We start from the raw sequence: 20,727 nt of genomic DNA, 5'->3' as shown, positions 1-20,727 counted from the left end.
TGGGACAGATACAAGACTTGCGGACAGAGACTTTGGATACCCCATGTAACGCGAATTTGTGGAACCTCTACTCTGGGCTGTGTGGGAGGAGTCACAGTCCTGGATTGAGAAACTCAATCTGGTGGTCACGATATCAGAATATGTGCCCCAAGAAGACAAGAATGTAGCACCCTTCTCTCTCTCTCTCTTTCACTGTGCCTTGCATGTAATGTTAGGCCATGCCAATATTCACAAGTGTCGTTTTAATTGGAAGCTTTCCACACCCTCTTCAGACAGTGGGGATTGTTGAGTGATGGGGGTGAGTTGGAACATCAAAGTTTGGCTTCTAAACCTCCGTCCTTTTGGATCTATTCCCCAGTGGGCTTGAGGAAGCCTTCTTATCTAATCTCTCCACATTCCCGTCTTCTTCCCTATCTCTGCAGCGCGCAGTCTCTGGCAGTTGGATGAAGAGACAGAACGTAGCTGCGTCCCTCATGTAAAAGCCCTCACCTCCGGGCCCAGCTGCCGAATGATCTCCTGGTCTCCTCTCTGCAGGCGCCTCCCCCTGGGGACTGCCTGGCTAGCTCGTGCTGAAAGTCATCCTTGAGTTTATCTTGAGCTGAAAATTACATGATCACAACCTGGATTCTGCCAGCACCCAGTTACACTTCTTCACTTTGGCCGAGACTTAGACACAGATAAGAGGGACAGAATTTGTCAAAAGCTAGCCACCTTTTCTTTCTGCATCAGGGATGGTAGCCCAAGGCCAGTGCAAGGAACTAAAGCAACGCCCGGACGGTCTCTGGTCAAAGCTCACAGAAGGGAGTGTTGTCTAGCAGGACTCGGAAACTAGCGATGGCAACACCCACGATAATCAGACTCGTTAAGGTGAAGCAAATATCCTGTCCAGGCACAATGCGAGCTGTTTTACAGGAAACGCTTATTATTTTATTGAATCGTCACAACAATCCTATGGGAGATAATGTGGGTTTTGTTTATTTATTGTAACCATGCCATTTGTATAATTCTTTAAGAGTCCGTAAAGGATGAAACCAAAGCAAACAAACAAACCAAAAAAAACCCCCAAACCCCACAATGTAAATTCAGTGATCTCTTAATCATGCGTCAGGCACTATGCCATGTTTTCTCACATGTCACAAGATCGAAGAGAGTCAGTCACCCATGGGAGCGTATTCATTGGGAAGTGTCTCTTGCGTGTGCACTAGGTGTGAAGGACTCCCATTCCTGGTCTCATTTCTGCCCAGGAGAAGCCTGTGGGGGAGGCGTGGTTGTCACCATGTAGTGGGGGAGGGCACTCGGGTTTTGGCTCTTTTCTTTGCTTCAAGAGTTATTTACGGAATGCTGGCTGTGGTCTAGGACGGGGTAGGAGATGGAGTGGTGAATGCAGCAATCTCTCATTTCCTGACGCTTATCTTGTAGCGAGGAAAGACGGATAAATGAACGAATAAAAGGAAAATGTCTGCGAGTGATAATTACTCTGATAGAAATAGAGCAGAAGGATATGATAAGAAGGTGCTCTAATGACGCACTGGTTACGCAATCTCCTCCTAACCCAAAGGTGGTCACTCAGAACCCACCCTCCGCTCCATGGGAGGGCCAGACCTGGCAATGCACTCGGTAATGATCGCTGCCCAGAAAACTCCAGGAGGCAGTTCTGCTCTGTCATGCAGGGTTGCGATGAGTTAGCACCCACAATAGCAACATGCGATGAAGTGTGACAGGGAGCTATGGGAGCGTCAGGGGTCAGGCCCTTCTGAAGAGGAAACATTGTGGGTAAAGAGTAATGACAAGAAGGCGCGCCCTTCAAAGATCTCCTGAAAAGCACAGAGGCCCTACGGTGGACACCTGGAGCAGCCAACCAACAGACCACGGGCAAGGTGGCTGGAGAGGAATGACTGGGGTGAGAAGGAATGAGGAGAGGCTGTGAGGCAGGCAGGGAGCTATAGGCCAAGACAACAGAGCTGAGAATCTATTCTAGATGAGATGGGGGAGCCTGAGGGGTCCTAACCAAGCAGAGGCTACTTTTTCAAAGGTTGCCCTGGTCCCTGTGATGAGAAATATCATGTATGGATCAGCAAGAAGAAATCATCCAAGAACCTGCTCTAGAATTTCAAATAAGACGCGATGTGGCTTAGCCTAGGGTGGTAAGTGAGGATGGAATGCAAATCAAAAGGGAAAATAGTTGCGAGTCGTCTATCTGGTAAGGGGCTGTTGTTGGCTCTGTCACTTCCAACTCAGAGTGTCCCCCTGAGCAACAGAAGGGAACACTCCCTGGTCACGTGCCAGCCGTCCCTACGTCAGAGCCCACTGCTGCAGTCACCATGTCAACCCGCCTCACTGCCAGTCTTCCTCGTTTGCGCTGACCCTCTGCTTCTTCAAGAAGACAAACACGTGTGCACAAATGTTCACAACAGCATTGTTCATAATAATAAAAAAGCAGACCGGACCTAACTGTACCAACAGATGATGGGATAAACACAGGGTGGTAGATCCATACAATTCGGTGTTATATACTCATATAAAATAAGGAAGCACGGGTGTATATTGCAGCACATGGGAGCCTTGGGAAGGGAACGCTAAGCGAAAGAAGGGAGGTATGAAAGGCTACACATGCTATAATTCTGCTTATAAGAAATGTCCAGAACATCTAAGACCCAGAACAAAATCATACCCAATATGAATAGGGGGGTGGGGCATGGAGTGGAGAACCAAAGCCCATCTGTAGACAATTGGATATCCCTAACAGAAGGGTCACAAGGAAGATATGAGCCGGTCAAGGGGCAGTATAGCACCGATGAAACACACAACTTTCCTCTAGTTTTTAATATTTCCTTCCCCCACTATCATGACCTCAATTCTACCTTACAAATCGGATTAGACCAGAACATGCACACTGCTTCAAATAAGAGCTTGCAACACAGGGAATCCAGGATAGATAAACTACTCAGGGCCAACAATGCGAGTAGAGATATCAGGAGGATTAGGGGAAGGTGGGGGGAGAAAGGGAGAATCAATCACAAAAATCAACATATAACCCCCTTCCAGGGGGGCGAACAATGGAAAAGTGGGCAATAGAGAATGACGTAAGACATCAAAATAATAATCTATACTTTACCAAGGGTTCAGGAGGGAAGGGGGAAACGTGGAGCTGTTATCAAGGGCTCAAGTAGAAAGAAAATGCTTTGAATATGATGATGGCAGCATATGTGCAAATGTGCTTGACACAATGGAAGAAATGTGTGGATTGTAATAAGAGATGTAAGAGTCCCCAATAAAAGTATTTAATCAAAAATAGGAAAGAAATGTGCAGAAATGGCTAATCCATAGAGCTAGAAGGTGAGACAGGGTTGGTCTGAGTCAGAATCAACTCGATGGCAGTGCATTTGGATCCTGAGGACCCAGAGGCAGAGAGGGATGGAAGGGGACTGCCACTGGACACGGGCTTCTTTTTGGAGGGAGGAAAATGTTCTCCAATAAGACCGTGCTGAGGGTGACATGGAACCTGAGGGCACAGTGGTTACGAGTTTGGCGAAGAACTGCAAGTCTGTGATTCGAACCACCAGCTGCGCCATGGAGGAAAGATGTGGCAGTCTCCTTGAAGAACGGTTATTGCTAGATCTCACCGAGTCGATTCGTTCTGACTCAAAGTGACCCCGTGTACAGCCTATAGAATCTGACAACATTTCCATACTGTCCATAAGGTTTCCAGTGGCTAATTTCTTAGACGTGGACCACTTATTCCATCTTTTTTAGCCTGGAAGTTTGGCTGAAACCTGTCCACTCTGGGTGACCCTGCTGGTATTTGAAATGGCAGTGACACAGTTTCCAGCAGCACAGCGACACACGAGCAGTCACAGCAGTGACAGGCAAGTGGAATACAGCCTTGGGAATGGGGTGGGGCAGTTCTGCTCTGCCTTACAGGGTCTCCGGGTGGTGGAAGTAACTTGATAGCAAGGAGTTTGGGAAGGACTGTACCACTCGATGAGTTCCATATCCCCAAATAGAAATTAATAAAAATGTAATGCCTCAAGAGAGGTTCGCTTGTTCGCCATTGTTGTCGATAAAATATATAGCTGAAACAATCTTGCATGAAACAATAGAAGTCCTGATTTTTGCTGTTATGAAGCTGAAAAATAACATTTGTGGAACTAATAGATAACAATCTTTGAATTATATATACACTCCCTGGCCTACGAACAGAAACACGCCCCCCCCCCCCACACACACATGCTCCATCATGATCAAAGCTCTCGTCTTTGATAGTTTTCGGTTTTCAGTCACAGAAACTCCCTTGCTTTCCACATATTTAAAAAATGTTGTCATTACATGGTTATATTTGTCAAGGTGGGAGGATAGAACATATGTCACCTGACTGTTCGTTAGTGTGATTTACAACTCTTAAACATTTAGACATATGGTATGTGGGCGGGCCCTTGTAGTCAGCCCCAGGCCCCACAGTGGAGAGCGGTGGGCCAGGACTCCCCACTGCCAGAAAAGCCTGGAGCTAGGAGCAGAGCTGAACAAAAGCCTCAGACGGGCTTCTTCACAGATGAACACTGTGGAAAACCCACTGAGGCCCTCCAGGAAGTAACAAAACCGCACGAGCTTTGCCTTCTGGGCCAGAGCCCCCAGGGTCCTGCAGACCTTTCCAGTTGAGAGTTGTGGCTGCAAATGGCCCTCCACTCTCACCTGGTGCCACCCTTTAATGCATCTGACCACTCTCAGGGAGGGGTTGCTCATCGTTTTCCTTGGGGACTTTGTTGTCAATAAAGTATTGTCAATAAAGTTGGGACTTTCCTTGTTTGCCTTTGCAAAACGTTGACTGTGCTACCTCAGAGTAGAGCCAGTACGTTTATACCTACATGGACTCTTACCTGGAAAAACCCAAACTTTCACCAAAAGCTTCTAGAGCTCACCTCAACATTGTGATACTCTCCCAAGGTTAGTGTGTCCTGTTTTGCCTGTCTCCTTGTGGGAGTTTCTGGTTAAGTGTTCAACTACTCAGTGAAAGGCTGGTGGTTTGAATCCGCCCAGAGGCAGCTCAGAGGACAGGCTGGTGAGTGGCATCTGAAAGGTCAAAGCCTTAAAAGGCCCTGAAGCAGCTCTTCTCTCAAACGCACTGGGTCATCCAGAGTCAGCATCAGACCCAGGGCAACTGCTCCTGAGTTTCTGTCTCCTTGTAAGGAAACTGAGCTGACTGGATAGGGAAGCAGACTGGCATCCTATTTGGGAGTTCGTCTTAGGGCGGGAATAGCTTTCAGAGGGAATTAGTGGTAGGTCAGAGAGGGGGATAAAAAGATGCACCCCAGGTTTCTAAAGCAAAGAGGAGAAAGGGTGTCCAAATGTCAACTCCGTACTCACTGCCCCCACCCAAGTCAAGTCCGACTCACAGGTGCCCTATGGGACAAGGCAGCACTGCCCCCGTGGGTTTCTAAGACTAGAACTTGTTACAAGAGTAGAAAATTTCATCTTTCTTCCACAGAGTGCCTGGTGGTTTCAAACTGCTGGCCTTGTGCTTTGCAGCCCAACTGGTAACACCTGCACCACCGGGCTCCAAAGTGCACACGGAGATGGAGCTATAAAAGGCCCCATGGGATTTCTCACTTTGTATTTCACTGCTGTTCCCGCCAAGTAAACATGGCAGCGAACTGTACGTTTCATGGGCTTGCTGACTAATGTGATGGATCATCTGACAGCTGATATAAAACGAGAGTGCCTGACATCAAAGCGTACTTTTGACTGTAGTTGAACATCTTTAATGGACTTCAATCCACTCTCCTTAGACAACAGGCCGTGAAAGTGATGTGCAATTTTTTTATTAAGCTAAAAATCACAAGAGACTTAGACTGTGTGCACCAAAGAGAGGCCAGGTAGAGAAAGAACAAAGGCTCAGAGCAAGAAGGGCATGGAAGTGTCTGAGCCTCACTTGGATACTCCATGGGAAACTCTCTAATGCAAGTCGGGCACGCAGAAAGCCAGGCGCGCGGTGCTTCACAGCCCGGGTCGAGTAGCCACCACCTGACTCACCTTCTGAAGAGATTATCAGCCACACTCAAACACAGATTACCAGGAACAAATAAAGTCTGGGGGGTGAGAACCATTTTTTACTGCAGATAATAAACGTTTCAAAACTTTGTTTAAATAAGACTTCAAAAGGCTTCCCATATTAGCCAATAGCATAACCATTTGAGAAAAAAAAAGAAAAAGAAGATAATTCATTTCTAGAAAAGCAACACAGAGTACCCAAATTTTGGCCTGGTCTTAGGGACATCCACCCATCATGCTTTCTACCTGGGCAGGTGGAATGCCATTAGCATGTGGGTGACAGTCAGGAGGCCTTTACAGTTGCTTGAACTGGCCGATGAAATAGCAGAGCCCCTGTGATGGAAGGCCAGTGTTGATTTTACCCATTCCCTGTTTTAGTAAGGGATTGTGGGCCACGGGGCCTCCACGCACAAGAACAGCAATAAAGGACCCCCCGATAATTAAGGGGTGCAGAGGGGATTAGAGCAAATTAAGTGGCTGTTCTATTGCCCTGATGTAATCTAGGCCAATACTATGAGGCTCTCCTGGCTAGTCCAGTGGATGTTCCTTAGCAAGGGCTTCCATTGACTGGCCATTCCCCTAAATTAAAAAAAAACGAGAGAGATAGATAGAGAGAGAGAGAGAGAGGGAGAGAGAGAGAAGAGAGAGGGAGAGAATTCCCAGTGGATGTGCTTAGAATAAAAGTGGAGACCCCCTTAGCCAGGATAAACAGCAAGTGTATCAACAACCGTGAACACTTAAAGTAACTGGGTCTTTTGACATCCTTAACTCAAAGGCATCACACTCGCACATCACTCTCACTCGAGACAAGGGGCTCTCCTCCATGGTGTGGGCCTGAGCTCCAAAAAGGGCATGGGAAAACTGCAGCGATCATCTCGTTGTCCTGTTCTGCCTTGCAGGAGTGAAAGGCAGACAGGCTGTTAGCTTAAAGGTCCCTAAGCCAGATCTCTCTCGCTCGCTGCTTGATTTTTACCAACTCCATCATGCCCTTTGGATGGGAGAGAGATTTCAAAACTGTGAAGATAGTTGCTTTGATCAGGGGAATCAATATGACCAAGGCGGGTTTCTGTGCATGTCCACATGGGAGCACATGCATGGCAGAAGGAGTGCGGGTCAAACAAGGATGTCCGGAACCCAGGCAGGAGCTAGCATGGGTTTTTCCCCAGGATTCAGCGGAGCAAGGCTTAGAAATGACAAGAAAGGAGGTCGGAACTACTTACGAGGATCCTGGACTTGCAGTGGGAGGGGGCCCTGGAGCAGCAAAAGAAAAAACAAAAAGGAACAAGTCAGCCAAGGTGACTGGAGGGCAAGTGGGTGTACAGTGCAACCATTACAAATTACAGTTTGCAACCACCCTGAGGGCATAGTTATTTTCCCAGGATTTATTATTTTGCTCCAGTTCTCCACAGCCACCTCTATAAGGATAAAAAAGAAAGAAAAGAAAAAGGACCAGTGAGAACGTGTCTACATCTTACAGCTCAAGGCCTGAAATAATTGCGTAGGCATCCTTAAACCACAGAGGGGGTTTCCAGGCGGGGAACCCACCAGTTGCAGAGGGCCTGGATCGCAACATCAAGCAAGGGCTCTCAGGCTTAGATGGCAGCCAGCAGAAAGGGGTAAAACATGCTGCAAATCTCCCGAGCGTCTCTAGACCTGCAGCCTCCTTGTTGGGCAGAAATGCTTAGGGGCACAGTTGTTCAGAGAGGGGCTGCGGGGTCAGGTGAGATTGGCTCCATTCAACTCTACCACCTGCCAGTCGGGAAATTATGGGTACCATGCCTAACCTCTGGACCTTGGTTTACTTATTTGTCACATGGGTATATTGACAACCCCAAGGTCAACAGTTCCGAATCACCAGCTGCTCTGAAGCAAGAAGATGAGGCTTTCTACTCCTGTAAAGAGTTATGGTCTTGGAAACCCACCAAGGCAGCTCTCCTTGGTCCTATTGGGTCACCAGGAGTCAGATTTGACTTGCTGGTCATGAGTTTGGTTCGCTGTTGGGGTTGCTGGGTAGATACCGGCTGCCATTGAGTCAGTTCTGACTCACAGCAACAGTATGGAGAGAATTGAAATCTTAGGGTTTCCAGGACTGTAGTGTGGGTACTGGCTGGGATGTTTCAGAAGTAGGGCATCTGCCTGGCCTGTCTTCTGAGGTACTCTGGGTGGATTTGAACTGTCAATCTTGAGGTGGCCAAGTACCGCATCATTTGCAACACCCAGGAACTCTTGGGGACGTAGTACATTCTTATTAATTTTTCATTCCCTCCTTCCTTCCTGCCCATTCTAACATTCTACTATGCTGGTCCGAGAACCAAAGGCCAAGCCCAGGAAGAAGCTACTTACCAAACTTGACAAATAAGACTCCGGTGGTAGAAACCACCTTCTTGCCGTTGGTTGCCACGCACTGGAAGTAGCCCGTGTCTGTGGTGTCCAGGTTTCGGATCCGCAGCCGAGAGCCGTAGCTGGTTGCCCTGAAGGAGATCCTCCGGGGCTCCTGGACCACTGGGGCATCGTTTTTGAACCAGCGGATGCTGGGGAGTGGATTCCCAGAGACTTTGCAGTGCAGTTCTGCCGTCTGCCCCAGGGATGTGGTGATGTTATTCATGGGCTCATCCAGGGTCAGGTAAGAATCTGTGAACACAGCAGGGAGGGTCAAACAGCTGGAGGAGAGCACTTCCCAGAGGCCTGACAAGGGAATCCAAATCCAGCCCAATGCGCCCAGGATTATAACGACACTCAGCAGGAGTGATCAAATTATACCTTTACCAGGTCCCATAACTACTAGAGAATCACCCGCAGAGTCTGTTGCTAGGAAGCAAATTTGTGACTGATCATAGTGTCAAAGCCAAAGTCTACAAATGATTATAGAGCACTCATGGGTAAAAGTGCTTTGTAAGAAAAGAGAGAGGGGTTTAAAATTTGTATTATAAAAACAATGCATGCTTCTTGTTTTAAAATGTCAACAATACAGCAAAAAAGAGAAAGAAGTTACATTCATCCCAAATCTTCACTCCCCTAAATAACACCATGCTGAACATTCTGGTAGGCATTCTTTCAGCGTGCCTGCTTTTGATAGGAAAGCAAGCATCAAGAACTGGGGAGAGAGTGCACAACACAGTTATAGCCACAAGGCAGCACACATCTAGGAAGGATGCTGGAACTTTCTTCCCAGCAATGACACAGGGTTACAAAGACCAAGCTCTTGGTAGACAAAGTGATGAGTCAATGTTTATTTCCTTCATATGCTGTAATATATCGCTCTATGCATTGCTTTTTAACTGAGACATCATTTACACTATGACATGCACAGCTCTTAAGCATACAATTCCACCCCAATACACACACACACACACACACCCCAAAACACACCAAAACACACTGCCATTGAGTCAATGCCAACTCAGAGACCCTACAAGACAGGGTCGAACCAACCCTGTGGGTTTCCAAGATAGGAATGCTTGACGGGAGGAGAAAACCTCGTCTTTCTCCTCTCCACCTCCAGAAATCTTGGCAGACGCATGCAGCCAATGTCCCAATCAAGAGAACATCAACATCCCAGAAAGCACTCTTGAGATTCTTTGCAGTCAATCTCTGTTTTTAATAATGTGTAAGTTCTACTTTAGTGTTTTCTTAAAATAACATACTAGTAAAGACTGTATTATTTGCAAAATCTAAGAGCAGAGAAAAGATTTAATTTATTTAAAACATTTATCTGGCAGTCCAATATAAGGGAATTCTTTTTAAATTCCCCTTTTCTCTGGGAAGGTATCCCTGACACGCAATCCCTTGTCTCTGCCCTTTCCCTGCATCCTCGGGTGGCAGCCTCGATAGCATCTGTCTTCACTGCAGGTTTCTACCAGTCTTAGGAGTGGGCACCTCGGCCATTTGGTCAGCAGTGCTTCCTCTGTACACACCACAAGATCTGTCTGTCTGGTCCAACAGAACATTCCCATCCCAGTTAGTGCAGTCCCTTGGGTGAGATCATCCCAATGTAGGTTGGATCCTGAAGCTACTTGTGAGTTTCTGCAAGACCAGAACAGACACAGATACACAATCACAAATAGGGGAAGAGAGGCAACACAGGACAACTGTCTAGATGCAAAGGCAGCAGGGCACGTCCCAGATCACTGTCAAAAAGGAATCAATAGAGACAATATCCTGATTTGAACTTTCAGTCTGCAGTACTGTAGAGAAAGAAATCTCTCTTCTTTTTAAGTCACACACTTGCGGTATCCCTGTAACAGCAGCACCAGGTAACTATGGCAGGGGGATGAATATTCCAATTATAACTATATTTATCTTAAAGCTTCTCAAAAACAAATCAGCAAGAACTGTTCCACTGTATGAACTCAGCCTTCAAAAATTGAACCAGACTGTTTGACTTCACCTCCTGGTACTATGACTTGTCCACTGTGTGACCTTTGGTAAAACTGAATCTAATCATATCATCTTCATAATACTCTCGTGAGGATGAGATACATTAACACGGGGAAAGTGCTCACAACAGTGGCTGTCGCAGACGAGTGGCATTTGAGTAGCTACTAGTTTATTTGTGGAACAAGGATGTCATTGCCGATGTCAAATGGATCTTGGCTCAAAGCAGAGAATACCAGAAAGACATTTACTTGTGTTTCATTAACTATGCAAAGGCACTCGACTATGTGGACCTTAATAAATTACAGATAACTTTGAGAAGAATGGGATCCCAAACACTTTACTGTACTCACGAGGAATGTGTAGATAGATCAAGAGGCAGCGGTATGTACTGAATAAAGGGTGGCTACCTGGCTGCAAAGCAGGAAAGGTGTGCCTCTCACCACACTTGTGCGAGCAGCATGGTGAGCACATCATCAGAGAAGCTGGATCATATGATGAAGACTGTGGCAGCTGAATTGGAGGAAGGCTATGAACAACCTTCGAGCTGCAGTTGATACAACCTTGTGTGCTGACAGTAAAAGAACTGGAAGCACTAGCTGGGAAGATCAAGAACCGCAGCCTGCAGTATGGATTCAGACTAAATGCAAAGAAGACCCACGTCCTCTCAACTAGATCATAATAAACGGAGAAAAGATTGACATTGTCAAGGAATTCATCTTGCCTGGAACTATGGTCAATGCTCATGGAAACAGCAGTAAAGAGGTCCAACGACACATCACTGCAGGTAAATCTGCCGCACGAGACTTCTTTAGAATGATGACAAGCAAAGAGGTTGCTCTGAGGTCTAAGGTGCGGCTGACTCAAGTCATAGTATTCTCCATTGACTCACGCGCATGTGATTGTTGGACACTAAATAGAGAAGCATGAAGAAGAATTGATGCATTTGAATTATAGTGCTGGGGAAGAATATTGAAAATAGCATGGACTGCTAAAAGGACAAACCGATTTGTTTCAGAAGGCCAGAGTGCTCCTTAGAGGGAAGGACATCAAGACTTTGTCTTACGTATTTTGGACATATTGTCAGGAGAGACAAGTCCTTGGAGGAGGACATCATTCTTGGTACATTGGAGGGGCAACAGAAAGGAGGAAGGCCCTCAATGAGATGGACTGACCAGTGGCTGCAACAATGGGCTCAGGAGAATGAACAATTGCAAGGACGGCACAGGACTGTGCAGTGTTTCGTTCTGTTGTCCATGGGGTCGCTGTTGGTTGGGACCAACTCTATGGCATGTCAAAATATTAGTATACTCAGGAGCCGGGTGGTTTGGTGGTTATGCATTAGGGTGCTAACCGAAAGGTCAGCAGTCTGGAATGACCAGCAGCTCCTTGGGAGAAGACAGACTTTCTACTCTGTAAAGAATCACAGTATCAGAAACCGCAAGGGCAGTTCTACCCTGTCCTACAAGGTCACTACGAGTCAGAATTAACTGGATGGCAGTGAGGGAGAGGTATTAGTGAAGTCTAGGCTTTATCTTTCTCGCAAATCTACAACTCCTACAAATGGAGAATGATTGTGGTAGTTACATATTCTGTTGTCTATTTGAAACTTACGAGTGAAGAGGTGGAGTTTAACCTCTCAATCAGGTTGCAACTTGATGATCTCCTTTGGAGGTGCTAAGGAGATAAATAGCTTGCTGGAGGTGGGACAAAAGCTTACTCCCTGCGAGACATGTCAGCAGACTAGGCACATGGAGCTACACTAGCGCTCTGGAGCCAGAGGAACCACATGGAGACTCCTGTCAGGACTGAGATGCTTATACTGCCACTGGATCCACAAGACGTTCCACCCACTGGCCTGTGATCTTCCTGCATTCAGCATCATTGTTAAGTGTTTCATGAGTCTGAAGAGGACTTTATAGATTGGTATCGGACCTATGGGCTAATATTGGATTTATGGACTTGATCTGGACTGGGCTGGGATGTTTTCTCAATATTCAACTGCCCTTGTATATAAAGCTCTTTCTTATACACATGGGTGTCTATGAATTTGTTTCCCTAGTCAACCCACAGTAACACAATGATGATCCATTCATCAATTAGTTTCCTAGTCAAAGTCCAGCCAGAGTTTGATTTTTCTTTTTCTGTTTATGTTCCATTTCACAGGGCTGTGCCTAGCCACAAAAATTAGGGCAGTCCGGAGCTTGAAGGGAATTGGACCAATCTCTAACGTGTTGATTCTGACTCATGACAACCCAGATGTGTCAGAGTAGAACTGAGCCCCCAAGGGGTTTCAGTGATTGGTTTTCCTGAAGTCAACCACTAGACTTACCTTCTGAGGCACTTTTGGATGGATCTGAACAGCCCACTTTTGGGTTGACAGTCACGCCCAAGCCCATTATTTGTTTGCACCATGGGACACTGAAAGGGATTTTAGAGACCCTCCAATCTAGTCCAAATTGAATTGAATCCAAATTCAAAGGTAAGTCACTTGCCTCTAAATCATATGGCCAATGCACTAAAGGATTGAGAGTGGCTCGTTGACCCACAGAGTTCTACATCATATCAATCTAAAAGAATAAAACATAAAAGTTTTGCTGGGCATCTTGAGAGCAGTGCAGTATCTGGCCCAAGGCAGTAAGTTTCCATAGAGAACAAAAGAAACGCAAACATCTTTCTGTGTTTACTGAACAAAAGAGCCCCGACACAAACACAGGGACTTTGATTTCGACTTTTCACTGATAAGGAAGAATGTTCCAAATTGATTGCCATCTGTAGCTGCTCACTTAGTGAGCATAACAAGCCAACAGTCTGGCTCTTGAGCTGGCAAAGGCTGGAAGGAGCATCAGATCAACACTTGGCCCAAACGACACCAAGGCATTCTGTGGCTGAACACAAAATGAAAACGCACGGCTGTATTCACCGCTATCAGCATTCTTGTTCACAGACCCCTGGACACGATCCAGCTTCTTCCCAGAATGAGCCGGATTCTTCTGGAAGAGCCTCATGGGCCATGCTACAGGACGCACAGTCTCCACAGACAAAGTGTGGCATGATCGCTGCAGGTTCTGGACTTGCCATTCCACATGGGCATCCTAGTGAAGTGGCCGTTCCACCCACTGGCTCTGCACCTAGCTAGCTGTGTGTCCCAAGCAGTCCCTTGGCCTCCCCAGGCTCTCGTTTCAGGATCTCCAGCCTTGGTGCTGCTCCTCCTGGGCCAGTCCATAAACTGTCAGTCAGAGAAGCCTGCAAGAGGCTGAGCTTGAGTGACAGACGAGGACTGTGTCTCTGCATATAAAGCTGGCCGCTGGCACTTCTTTCATTGTCTGTGTGATGACATTCAGTATTGCTGGCAACAGGGACGTGAGCTGTGAAGAGGTCAGCTTCCTTATCTCTTTCCAATCTTCAAAACCATTTCATCGGCCTGGAGTCTATTTCAATTCATAGTCACCCTCTAGGACAGAGTAGAACTACATCATCAGGTTTCCAAGGTTATACTGTTTAATGGAACTAGATTACCTATGTCTTCTTTTAGAGGAGTGACTGGTGGGTTTGAACTGCCAACCTTTGGGTTAGCAGCCAAGTGCTGAACCATTGTGCCACCTGGGCTCCTCTCTTTCTCTTCTTACAGGACCATCAATGTTAGGATGGCAATCTGATGGGTGGGAGGTGGGTGTAATCTGGCATCGAGCACAAGTAATTCCAGTCTGCTGACTCCACTTCCAACTCTGTGGTAAAAGTAGTAGTAATGATGATGATATGATATAATATTAATGATAATAACTAAAATCTCACTGGTACTTAGCAGACTCTAGGTGGTTCATCATTTGACTACTAGTCTGAAGGCTGATTGTGGGGACTCACTCTGAGGTGGCCTGGAAGCTGGGTGGTAATTTGCTTCAGAAAGGGCATAGCTTTGAAAAGTCTGGGCAGCAGGCTTACTCAGCACATGTGAGTTGCCATGAGTAGGAACAGATTTGATGACAACTAACAATAAATGATATTTATTAAATTGTCCAAGTGACACTGACAGTCAGTAGACTAGTCCAGAGGTTCTTAAAGGCGTGGTCTCAGGACTCCTTCACATTCTTGAAATATTGTTGGTGGCCGTGGATCTGAGTCAATTCCAACTCCTGGGGACTTCCTGTGTGCTCAGGAGAACTGCTCCATAGGGTTTTCATGGCTGGGACTGCTCAGAAGCAGAGTGCCAGGCCTTTCTTCCAAGGTGCCAACCTTTCAGCTGGTGGTTGAGCACCTAAATCACTTGCCAAATCCAGTGATGACTACAAAAATATAGAAGAGCCCCCCAAAGAAAATTTAAAAACATTTCTTATAATTTCCCCAGAAATAAAAATAATGCTATTGTTTGCTAATAGAAATAATACTTTTATGAAAAATAACACTTAGAAAAGTATGTGATCAATTTGGAAAATCTACAAAGGTGTATCCCACAAAAAGCTCTGCTGGGCTAAGATTTCATAGTACACATTTCCCCTTCTAGGCAAGCATCCAGGAGCACACTCTGAGTTAGTGCTCCCAGTGGTGTCACCTGGGAAGGTTCTCTCTGGTCACAGTGAATTTTTTTTTTCCAGAGTGAATTTTTTTGTTAAAGCAGTTTTGCTCGAACCTTGTTTTTTTTGTGATGGATGATTTAAGATAACAGCATGTGGCTGTGAAATCTTGTTTTCTGCTCGGGAAAAATGCCACAGAAACAGTTGTGATGTTGAACACAGCTTACAAGGGCAGCACTATGGGGAAAACTCAAGTATATGAGTGGTTTTCTCATTTCAAAAAAGATGAAATGTTGATTGCTGACAAGCCTTGGTTTGGACATCTGTCAATTTCCCGAACGGATGAAAATGTCTATTCGTTGTGCGTAAGGAGTCTGTTCCACCAGGTCAGACTGTTAATCAAGCTTTCTATTTAGAGTTTCTGGGAAGATTGCATAACAAAAAAGGCCTGATTTATGGCAGATGGGGGACTCGTTTTGCCACCACGACAATGCACCTGTGTGCCATCTCAGTGCATCAATTTTGGGCAAAACCAGCATGCCTCTCTTGCCCCATGCACCTCATTCACCTGATTTCACTTCATGTGACTGCTTTTTGTTTCTGCAAATGAAGAGAGACATGAAAGGACAGCGATTTTATGATGTAGAAGAGGTGAAGAAAAAACAAAACAAAACGAAGGAGGTGCTCTCAGCCATCCAAACATAGGAGCTTGGAAAAAGTTTCCAAGAATGGAATCACAAATTTGACAAATGTATTAAGTGTAATGGAGAGTACTTTGAAGGTGATAAGGTTGTTTTGTTAAAAAAGAGGAAATAATAATACATAACTTTGGGGGGACCCCATTTGGGGGAGGGGGTTGGCCCTCGTATTAGTTGCCTTATGAGTAGAAAGTTGGGTTCTTCTGTTTCTACATTTCAATACTGTTGGCATATGTAAAACTGCATATGAATTATATGAAGAAAATTCTTGTTCAGGGAATTGATGATACCCTTCTACTAACATTCATTGCGGTTTGGAGTCAGAAACCCTATCAGTTAACTCTCTGCAATTGATTTATCCTGTGCTTTGAATGAGCATTTGACCCACATATGGTTTTATAGCATATGAAGGAGTGAGTTACACGTTGGGCTGCTAAACACAAGGTCAGCAGTTTGAAACCACCAGCAACTTCATGGGAGAAAGATGAGGCTTTTTACGCCGATGAAGAGTTACAGTCCTATAAACCCACAGGAGCAGTTCTCATCTGTCCTGTACGGTTGCTATGAGTCAGAATCGACTTGACAGCAGTGAGTTGAGTCAAACTGGTTGATGCATCCATCGTTAGACAATATTGGTTCAATGCAGTATGCAGTTCTTCCAAATGTGGTCATATCTAATAGCATAATATTGAAAAACCCACGTTCATTAATATTATCATGGACTTCATCAGAAAAGTCATTACATAATAAAATGCTGTGAATGAAGCTCATGGTAGTGAATAAAGGTTTTCCCAAATTCTCATTTGGGCTTGAAAGTTCCATTTTTGTGTTTGGCCACGCGGATCAGACCTTGTACCCTTTACGTCATCAGCTCACCTTGCTGGAGAACACTCCAGTGTGACTAGGTACTGTTCGTCTATCCAGCACTTTGTCCGTAAACAGTGACTCGAAAAGTCGGACACAAACCTCACTGCCCGCGGCTCAGTCTGAGTCACAGCGACCCTACAGGACAGAGTATGACTGTCCCCGTGGGTTTCTGAGACCAAATCTCTCAACGGCAGTACAACACCTCACCTCTCTCCCTGGTTTCAAACTGCAGGTAGTCACCCAATTTGCAACCACGACACCAGGGTTCCTTACACAGCGACTACTTGAGCTTTTATCTCAGAGGCTTTTCTCTAGTATCACCCGTGTTATTTCAGTTTGCACAAATGCTTTATGGACACTTAACATTTCACCCGGAAAAATCTTAGGAAGAGACTTGCTCCGGGATTCACATTTAATGAAATGGAAAAAGTTTATTGCTACATCGAAGACAGCCTTAAGTGCAACTGGAACTTAAAAACAACCTTCAACTGCGCGGCAGTACGGAATGCGATGACTGTGGGTGTGCCGGGATGCGCTGCCTTCTTGGCCAGAGCAGTGGGTAGATGGCAATGACAACGCTGAAAAGCCGGCCCAGAGCTAAGGAACTACACAGGTGGCCCTTGGACTCCAAGCCCAGTGCTCTGTCCCCACACTCCACAGCTGCACTTCCACCGTAGCCCCATCCCACCTCGCTGGGTCCTGAACCGGCTGAGGCGCTCTGAACAAAATGGTTTAGCTCAGCGGTGATAGGAACTCTGCTTGAATGACCTGTTTTCTAATTTGAACAGATTGGGCCTCTGGGGAAATCTCAAAGGGACTATGGCAGAGTTGGGCAGAAATATGAGATTCTAGGTAAAAAAATATATATATTTTAAATGTAGAAACGCAGAATGGCCCTGTCCTTTTGGCACTATCATTTTTCTTCTGGGTGTCCCCAGAGTGAATGTGCCCAAAGTACATTTGAGGCTTGCTTTGACTCAATCATCTAGCATTAATCAACTGTCTACCAAGTTCCCAATCACACATGGAGGGCTGGGGGGTGATTACAAAAAGGTCCTGGCAGGTTATGAGTGACTTTAAAAACAAAACTAAGAGTCCACTGCCATGAAGTCAATTCTAACTCATAACGATCCTATAGGACAGGGCAGAACTACCCCTGAGGGTTTCTGAAATCCTAAAACTTTACAGGAATAGAAAGCATCATTTTCCTCACATGGAAAATGGTTTCAAAGTGCGGACCTTTCAGTTATCAGTCTAGCACATGATGCCACCAGGGCTTCTGTGTGACTGGCACACATTCATTTATTTAATTTTGAAAATAACCCTATGAAGTCAACACCTTCATTACCCTCATTGGAGTGATAAGGAAACAGTGACACAAATAGAGCAAATACTGTATATACTCGAGGATAAGCTGACCCGAATATCAGCTGAGGCACCTAATTTTATCACATCAACCCTATTAAAAATGTGCTGTAAAACTCGGCTTATGCACGAGTATATACAGTAATTGCCAAGCCACCCAGTCAGTAAGTGGCAGAGCCAGTATTCCAACCCAAGGTTCTGAATCCCAATGACCAGACTCCCAAATATTCTTCAAGTCCAGCGTCCCAATGATCCCAGATTGTAGTCTTCCATTGTCCTTTGTACCCGCCTTGGGCAGGACTAGAATGACCTTGTCCTTCCCATGAGCCCACCTACCACATGACACTACCCGCGGAGTACAGTCAACAACTGAATCACCACGAGTTACTTATGGCGGAACTGGAAGTTACCGCCCGGCGTGAGCTTTTTAATATAGCCCAGACATCCTTCATACCGACGCTTAATCAGCCTGAAAAGTGGGCTGCGAGAGAAAATAAGGTAGTTTATGAGCTTGTTGGGAATTGAGACTCGATTTCCTCCTTTGCTCCTTTCTTGTTTCCCCCACAGCACGCCATGTGTTATTGCGAACTTCGTAGACATTTAATAAATGCTGGTTGATTAAGTAAATTGAAGGCTCAAGTGTATTTTGGGCAAATTAGCTTTGGAGACACCCCATTTATTACTGACTCGCTTGTCAAGATGTCATATCCCCAAATCCCTCCCAACATTTATTACTTCATTTCCAAGGGCCCTCCCACCTCTCCTTGGCGGAGGGAGGCGGGGCCAAGTCTCCTGCCCATGTTGACAGGTGAGAGAAACTGAGATAGACAACCTGGAGCAGGCTTTTGCCATGGCAACCCAGCCAGGCAGTCTGAGGAGCCAGTCACAATCAGGATCAAGGCCCGGATTTCTGTATCAAAAGCGGCACATGCCAGAATCCTGGCCTCCTACATGACCAGTCCTTTTCAGAAGAGGGTGGAGGTTCCCGGCATGAAATAAAATGCTTAGCTAAACATAAAGGAAGACTGCCAAACAGCGTTAGGTCATCGCACTTGACTTTGAGGGAACATTCTGTCCACGCTATCAACCTACATTCACTTTCAGCACACTTCACCGTAAATACTTCTGACTCACTATCTCGGGACATATTTTTTTATCTTAATAAACTCAATGCAAGGCATAATCAAAATCGGCTTGTGCATTCTTGAGTTGGAGCCACAAGCTGTGTTTAATAAAAATCAGCCGAAATAGCAAGGGACTTCTGAATAACCACAGTTTGTTATCGGATGCGGGGCTGCTGGGAAGTCCCAGGCACTGGGGGATGGGGGCAGGAGTGGGAAGTCAGTCAGCAGAAGGTGAGGCTGGAGTCCTAGACCATCAATGACCCACTTGCTGGAGCCTGGTTCCCATTAGAGAGTCCCACTGGGGGTGCTATTGATAATAATGGAATGCTTAACTGACTCACTGCCCTCTAGGCCAGTGGTTCTCAACCTTCCTAGTGCCGCGGCCCTTTAACACAATTCCTCACGTTGTAGTGACCCTCAACCACAAAATTACTTTCATTGCTACTTCATCACTGTAATTTTGCTACTGTTATGAGTCGGGCAACCCCTATGAAAGGGTCGTTTGACCCCGTCCCCAAAGGGGTCATGACCCACAGGTTGAGAACCCCTATAGGCACCCTATAGGGCAAGGGAGACATGCCCCTGTAGGTTTCTTAGCCTGTCACTTTTCCCAGGAGTAGCAAATCTGGCCTTCCTCCCACAATAACAGAACAGGACACAGCAATACAACAGGGCACAGCAACAAAAGGACACAGGCCCTGGAGTTGGGCTGTCTGGGCTCAATTCTGGACTGTGCCTTTTATTCCTGTAGAATTCCTGCCTTCCATGAAGTCAACACCCCCCCGGCAGTCATTACCTGTCCAGCAGTGGAGGTTGCCTTGTTGCTAGGACACTGTGAACAAGTACAGACCGGTGATGTACCGACCGGTGAAGTTTCGTGGCTAAAATGGGCTAGGAAGGAAGGCCTGGTGGTTCACTTCCACAAATTAGCTAAAGAAAGCCTTGTGAATCACAACATTTGATCCCAACTGATAGGGGGTTGGTACACGACCAGGCATCATGGGCCAACCTGACACATCTAAGAACAATAGTCAACCTTGCTAAGCCTCAGGCTCCTCAGCTGTTAAATGGGGCTATTAATTATAACCTACTAACTTAGCCAATAGGGGTGTTGGGGTGGGAGCGTGGGTTGTGGTGGGTGAAATGAACCAATCTTCTCTCTAAATCATTAGACCATTCACCACAGGAACTATAATTAGAGTCAGAGGTTCCCAACCTTCTGTGAGGAAGAAAGAAACAAACAAACTGATATCTGGGCCCTGCCCCTCGACATTCTAGTTTACTTGATTGATGTTTCCCGAAGTACCAACTGTCTTGTGCCGTCAACAGGAGCACCCTTGGCTACAGTGATTATAGCTGCCATTTCCTGACCATGGTGATCCTTGTCTGACTTCCTGCTGAGCCCTGTAATTACCTTTCCTCTGGGAAAAATCCCCATGAGGATTTTCTACTAGGATCTTCATTTGCTGTTGAGAAGTCAACACTGAGACAATGCGCATTTCTGACACTTCTCCAAAACAGACCTCTTCCTCGGAGATTCACTCCCAACACTCTCCATCAGATACAATGACAAGGAGCAAAGCTGCCTGACTAGAGGACATCACGGTTCAAAAATCAAAGGGAAGAGATGGGTGGGTCCTGGGTAACACTAATGTCTTCATGAGAACTCAAGTCTTCATGCATCTAGGTTGGGGGTATAGCTGGCTTCCAGGTGGCTGGCGTTGGAACCCAGCTGTATCCAAC

The 20,727-nt window shown here is 46.0% G+C and overlaps 1 protein-coding gene across 1 annotated transcript in view; it reads right to left on the bottom strand.

The window, feature by feature from the left end:
- Positions 1 to 20,727, bottom strand: part of ROR1 (receptor tyrosine kinase like orphan receptor 1) — a 469,887-nt gene that overhangs the window by 162,730 nt on the left and 286,430 nt on the right. Inside the window, exons 3-4 of the mRNA XM_075557156.1 lie at positions 8,389 to 8,676; positions 7,266 to 7,296 (exon numbers count right to left, since the gene is read on the bottom strand). Of these exons, the coding sequence (XP_075413271.1) occupies positions 7,266 to 7,296; positions 8,389 to 8,676 (319 nt within the window). The remainder of the gene's footprint in view (positions 1 to 7,265; positions 7,297 to 8,388; positions 8,677 to 20,727) is intronic.

The sequence above is a fragment of the Tenrec ecaudatus genome, chromosome 1, assembly GCF_050624435.1.
Source record: "Tenrec ecaudatus isolate mTenEca1 chromosome 1, mTenEca1.hap1, whole genome shotgun sequence".
Lineage (NCBI taxonomy): Eukaryota > Metazoa > Chordata > Mammalia > Afrosoricida > Tenrecidae > Tenrec > Tenrec ecaudatus.
The sequence above is the reverse complement of the archived record's forward strand: the minus strand, read 5'-3'. Positions and strand labels throughout refer to the sequence as shown.